The sequence below is a fragment of the Geotrypetes seraphini genome, chromosome 3, assembly GCF_902459505.1.
Source record: "Geotrypetes seraphini chromosome 3, aGeoSer1.1, whole genome shotgun sequence".
In the NCBI taxonomy this organism is placed as follows: Eukaryota; Metazoa; Chordata; class Amphibia; order Gymnophiona; family Dermophiidae; genus Geotrypetes; species Geotrypetes seraphini.
This window is the reverse complement of record NC_047086.1, coordinates 306,309,702-306,316,177: the sequence shown is the minus strand read 5'-3', so window position 1 is coordinate 306,316,177 and position 6,476 is coordinate 306,309,702. Positions and strand designations below refer to the sequence as shown.

Genomic DNA, 6,476 nt, shown 5'->3' with positions numbered 1-6,476 from the left:
TCACTGGGTTAGCGTAAAATCTGGATAGTGGCATTAATTCAGCCACAGAATCTTGGTGTAAAAAAAACCAATGAACATCCTGGCTGAATATTGGCTGGATAGTCTACATTTCTCTGTAATTCTTTCTTTTCATAGTGTCACTCTCAGAAACCAGAATAGAAAAAAAGTATTTATAGGGATTGCTTTCATATAAAATGGTGAAGAACAGATAATAAAGCGGTTATGGATCTTTTTTTTATATATTCAAAAATGACTAGCAGCATTCCAACAAGAGCTTTGGTGTAGGCTAGGTTGATTCTGAAGTTTTATATCCTATTGCATCAGATATTTGATTAAATTATAAGTTCTTTAAGAAAGGGATTCATCATGCCTGAATACTTATAAGACTATAAAACTTACAAGTACTACTGTTAACTCTGCACCAGTGAAGAAGTAGCTAAATGGTTAGAGCAAGGACAACCAAAGAAGACCAGTTCAAATTCCACAGCTAAGTTTACTGCAAAGCATTCAGAACCACTAGACACATTGCACTAGAAACTAGAGAATGACACGGTGACAAAATTCATCACCGTTCCCGTCCCCGTGGATAACTGCGGGAAACCATCTTCATGTCATTCTTTAAGGAGAGAGGGAAGAATCAGAGTATGAATGGCCACAACCACTGACCCACAAGCTTTGCTTTGAAGAATGCTGGTGTAGAAGGACTGAGGTTGAAACAGACACTACAGAATGACAGTCTCTGGTATCCAGAGCAGATATTGTGATGTCATAATGCCTCATTCCACCAGTGCCTAAGAGCCAATCACATCAGTGATGTCACAATGGCTTCATTATCCTTGGCTTACTTAAGAATCAGAGTATGAATGGCCACAACCACTGACCCACAAGCTTTGCTTTGAAGAATGCTGGTGTAGAAGGACTGAGGCTGAAATAGACACTAGAAAATTACATGGGATTATTTCCCGCGGTTATCCGCGGGGACGGGAACGGTGATGAATTTTGTCACCGTGTCATTCTCTACTAGAAACTGCTTTATTTACTGGGCATGTTTAATTGTAATTCATCCAAGGCGAAACCTAAACAGGTATAAGTCTCTATCTTTATCACATAGCAGTATTCCTCCCAGTTAAGGCTTCTCTGGTATTAGAGGATGACACAGGGTCAAATGTTTCCCCATCCCCGCAGGGACTCATTTTTCCTTCCTGTCCTGGCGAGTTCTTTTCCTGTCCCTGCCCCATTCCTTCAAGCTCTGTCTTCATCTGCACAAGCCTCAAACACTTTTAAATCATAAGTGTTCGAGGCTTGCGCAGTTAAGGCAAAGCTCACAGAAATGGGGCAGGAACAGCGACAAAATTCACGGAGATGGGACAGGGAAATTGAGTTCCTGCGGGGACATGTCATTCTCCGTCTGGTATGTCTCACCCTTCTATCAGCTTCATCCCATATCTTCACTGCATAGCTTTATCCCTTGGGTTCTAGCGCATTCCTTTCCCTTAAACTACAATTCCCAGTTGTCTTTCACTTATTTTTTCTCTCTACCTTTTTATCCTTCTATGGCCTATAAACCTCAAGGTAAATTACAGCTAATTAGAAACTGGAAAAATAACATTTATATAAGAAATTTGATACATTTGTCAAATTGTAATAGAAAGGCTTGAGAAGCCCTGATTTACCCTTTCCTGGGGATCTGTTGGGGGTTTTAGAATACCCACAAGGAATATGTATGCACTTTCCATGCACTGGAGATTTAAAGGGCAATTCTGTAAGCTGTATGCTAAAATTTATGCACCCTTGAACTTGCCAATGTTTAGAATAGTAGCAAATATGCACATGTGTACACTTTTACAAAATGTGTATGTACCCAGGAGCAGTCATAAATTTCAACGTTGATTGTCGAGATCCTAGATGTGCATTTACCGCCCTAGTCCCTTTGCCATATGTACATAGCGCAGATTTACATGTGTAAATCCCGACTTTATAAAACGGAGTATTCAACATTCAATATACGCATATCAACTCCAGTATTTACATGTGTAAAATAAGGGCTTAAATGCATTAGCAATAGTTATTAAGTAGCATAGAGTGATCTGGCCAATTGCATCATTTGGTTCAGTCTCACACTTTCGACAAACAACAAAATTAAGCTATATGTAGATAAGACTTAACCTGAACTAACTGCATATTTTTTTTTTATGGCATGGAGAAGTGGCCTCGTGGTTAGAACTATTGCCTCAGCATCCTGAGGTTACAGATTCAATTCCAGCACCGCTCCTTGTAATCCTGGGCAAATCACTTAACCCTCCCTTGTCCCAGGTACTTTAGTTACATTGTAAGCCTACTGCGACAGATAAGGAAACAGAGTACCTGATCACCATTCAATGTAAACCACTTAGGATCCCCTTGGGGTTTATAAGCGGCATATAAATAAAAATAAATAAATGCTAAGACCTATACAACCCAATCCTGAGATACATTTAGACATCTTGAAAGACATTCTCAGACAATATTTATTAAACAGAACAGTTTAACTTTCAAAGGCATAGAAAAAAATATTACAAAGCCATCATCAGCAATCAAAATAGTCCTTTAGGGGTATCTTAATATAATTTCATTTTACATACAGTGAATACATATCCATTACCTATCATACATCATTTTACCCACATATGTTGAGATATTTAGACAAATATATGCTGTAAAGAATCTATAAAGAAAATATTGTAAGGCACGTGGAAGGCAGTTCTATAAAAGGGGGCCTAGGCTTTAGGAAAGTAGGCACTAGTTTTCTTTTTAGAATACTAACATAGCAGCAGTGCAAAATCATTTAGGTATGATTAGAGAGAGCTGGTGCAAATGCTTGTGCCTAAATTGCTAAAAAAAAACAACCCACACATAAATTATAGCATTCTCTAACATGCTTAACTGGGCGCCCCTCTCTTCCTCCATTCAGACTCTGCCTATATACTATATATGCCACCTTCAACCTAAGCAATGCTACATTTAGGTGCAATTTTATAGAATAGTGTTTACTTGGAATATTGACATTTATACATGGAATGTGCACACATGTATACATATATGCCAATATTCTGGTCATTTCAGTTCATTCTTAGCATTTAAATATTATCACTCCCTTCATAGAATTACCTCCATAATATAAAACAGTATAGGTTTAATTCTCCCTCCTTACACAACTCTGTAATCTGGTTGATTAGTTATTGCTTTGCAATCTGAAATACCACACAAGCACTGTCCTAGGCACGCAAAAGAATTCCTTAACTGTGGATCAAATAGTAGAGAAAAAGCAGGTGTAAATAACTTTAGCACTGCTAGAACAAGAAGATGACGTTTCTAGTTTACATTTTTCACAATATAAAAAGATAATTTTTTTTTTTTAAGTAAAACAGAAGGTAAGTTGGCAGTGGCACTCTCCGATTTATAGCCAGAAATAGGAGAAACCACACAGCTCTTCGAGGGCTATTTCACTTGTTTTTCTTAAGGGCTCGTAAGTAGAGAATGACATGGGGACAAATTTGTCCCCATAGGAATTCAATTTTCCCGTCTCATCCCCGTGAGTTTTGTCACTGTCCCTGCCCCATTCCTGTAAGCTCTGCCTTAACTGCACGAGCCTAGAACACTTATGATTTTAAAGCGTCTGAAGCTTGTGCAGATGAGGATGGAACTTGCAGGAATGGGGCAGGGACAGGAAAAGAACTCGTGGAGACGGGACAGGAAAATGAGTGCCTGCTCTTTGGCCTATAGGACTGAATAACAGGTATTTATTTATGAGGCTTCTTTTTGTTCTACTGTTTTGTAATTCTTTTCCTTTATCAGTCATTTCTATTTACTTCTGCTGTCAGATCATGAGGCCACATTTTTCCATTTGAAGAATTTCATAATGGACAATCATCCACTGTGGGTCGAAGGCCAGATGGAAAGCATAGCTTGTGTGAAATTACATAATGGAAATTATTCCATTTTTCTCCTTAATGGTGACAAGAAACATATTTCCACTTTAAAATATCTTTCAGGTTTTTTTATCCAACAATCTCCTTGCCTCTAATGTGCCATACTTTTGTTAATCAACTTGCCTGATCCTGTTTCTGTTCCTGTGACTCCCTGCTGCTGTTAAGATTCTGTCCATTTCTGTGCTCATTAACTACTGAACAGAGGGCTATGAATAAAACCAGCAGGCACAAGTGTTCAGAGCTCCCAACCTGCATACAGTATGAGAGCAATAGCTGGCAAGCTAAATGGTAGACAAGTGCAAAAAGCAGACAATAAAATTAAAAGCTTAGGTATACTGTATATTTAAAAATCTAAGGAATCCTTTTAACTAAGCTGCGCTAAAAAGTGGCCTTAGTGTGCCCTTGCGCAGGTCTTTCCCACGCTAAGGCCATTTTTAATGCAGCCGGAAAATGGCTGATTTTCCATTTTCCAAATTAATGGCCATGTTGTAATGTTGCCATCAGTGGGCACCATTAACAAATATTAGCTTGTGAGCCTTTACCACTACCCATTTTGTAGATCATAAGGGTTCATGTGTTAATCACGCACTAATCAGTTAGCACACGGTAATGCAGACAGGCTAACTGATTAGCGCTGAAATGCCCATTCTCCACCTCCAGACACACTCCCTCAGTGAAAAATTAAAATTATTTTTTAGTGTGAGGTTTATGTACACAGTGTTTAGTGTGAGAGGTTTATGTACACAGATTGTAAAATTACCACAGTTTCATAAGTGCACACTAGTAAAAGGACCCCTAAATAAATTAGATGGTAAAATATCAAAAATTATTAATGTTGAATTTGTTTATTTTGTTTTATTCTATAAACCGCTTAGAACTGAAAGGCTTGTGCGGTATAAAAATTAAGATTTATGTTATGCTATGTTACATGTTAAACGGTCAATTAAAGATAATATCTGAAAGGAACACTGTTAATTTATTACAGACAGTAATTACCTTCCCAGCAGAAGCTTAAACCATTTTATATTTGGTACATCACAAAGTCTCAGCAAGCTGTTTTTGGGGTGGAGGACGCTGCAGTACCTTTCTGGCACCTAGATTACATGAGATGCATTCCTGGGAGAAGGAACAGTGGTATTATCATTACTATACCGCTACAATTAAGTAAGGTGAAGCTAAAATAGTAAAATGACTTTATCATGGACAGGTGAGGGGGATATGAACTAGACATATTACACCAACACATCTATCAATAAAGTAGAGCTCCTCCCCTTTTGCTGTGACTGTTTTCCTCTCACTCTTAATCCATTTGCTTACTTTCAAGCAAAGGCACTGCTTCTGAAGTGCTCTTCTCAGTAGGGGAAAAAGAAAACCATGTCAGCACTTTGCTATTTCTTTGTTTTTACAAATTTCTGTGCTTCTTTCAAAAGTGATTCCATGTCTTCTGCATCTTTATCTTCGGAACTTGGTTCCCAATCAGAATCCTCCTCCGTGTGGTCAGACTCTTCCTGCTTATCATCTATAAAGCTGTCATTCAGGTCATACTCATTAGGTTCCCCATCATTGTCGCTTTCATCATCCAAAACATTTCTGTCTACATAAACCAAAATAATAAATAAAAAAGACATGTTTAACAGTGATAAATTCTATTCAGAGCCCACTATTATGAGTGCCCACTGAGCACAGCCCACTAAAACATTTGTATATTAGTACAAAGCAACATAATTTTTTAAATTACAAGTGACAAATAAATTGACATCCCATTTTTAAAAAAGGTAAACCATTACGTTTTAAGGCAAATGCAAGAATATTTCAACATGTAAATGGTAATTAAACTGGGGTCTCAGTATAAGCACCCCAATGCCACGTGGTTAGTGCCAATTCTATAATGGCATCTTGACGCTAAGATTCTATTACCATACCATAGAGTTTCTTATATTCTGCAAAATTTCAACAAGAATTCAATGCGGTTTAGACTCTTAAAAATCTACAGGATATAGCAATTGTTCAAGAATAGTTAATGAGGAAAAATATGTGTTTTTAGTAATTTCCTAAACTGATAATATGATTAAGGTTGACACAACCTCAATGATAAACTATTCTAAACTTTAGGTCCTCGATATTCAAAAGGAGATTCATATAATTGTTTGCAAAGGGGAAAGAAAATTTAACTTGTAACTCTGTATTTATCTTCAACTAACCCCCCTCTTTTACTAAGGGCTCCTTTTATCAAGGCACACTATAGGGGTTAGCGCGTCTGACATTTCATCACGCACTAACCCCCGTGGCAGCCTAAAATCCTAACGCCTCGTCAATGGAGGCGTTAGGTACTAGCGCGGCAAGCGGTTTAACGCGTGGTATTCTGTGCGTTAAACCGGGACCCCTAAGGCGTGCTGTCCGATTTAGCGCAAGCTAAATGCTAACGCGTCCATAAAATATAATGGACACGTTAGCATTTAGAGCACGCTAATATTTAGCACGCGCTAAATCGGCTAGCACGCCTTAATG

At 38.0% G+C, this 6,476-nt stretch overlaps 1 protein-coding gene across 3 annotated transcripts in view; it reads right to left on the bottom strand.

Annotated features, from left to right (window-relative positions):
* Positions 1-2,489: 2,489 nt before the first annotated feature.
* The window catches only part of APLF (aprataxin and PNKP like factor), a 227,654-nt gene continuing 223,667 nt past the window's right edge, over positions 2,490-6,476 (bottom strand). For 2 of the 3 annotated variants that reach the window (XM_033937192.1, XM_033937189.1), the window contains exon 11: positions 2,490-5,562. In XM_033937192.1, coding sequence (XP_033793083.1) covers positions 5,357-5,562 — 206 coding nt within the window. In that variant the 3' untranslated portion in view covers positions 2,490-5,356. The remainder of the gene's footprint in view (positions 5,563-6,476) is intronic. The other variant, XR_004538758.1, reaches the window with a different exon arrangement.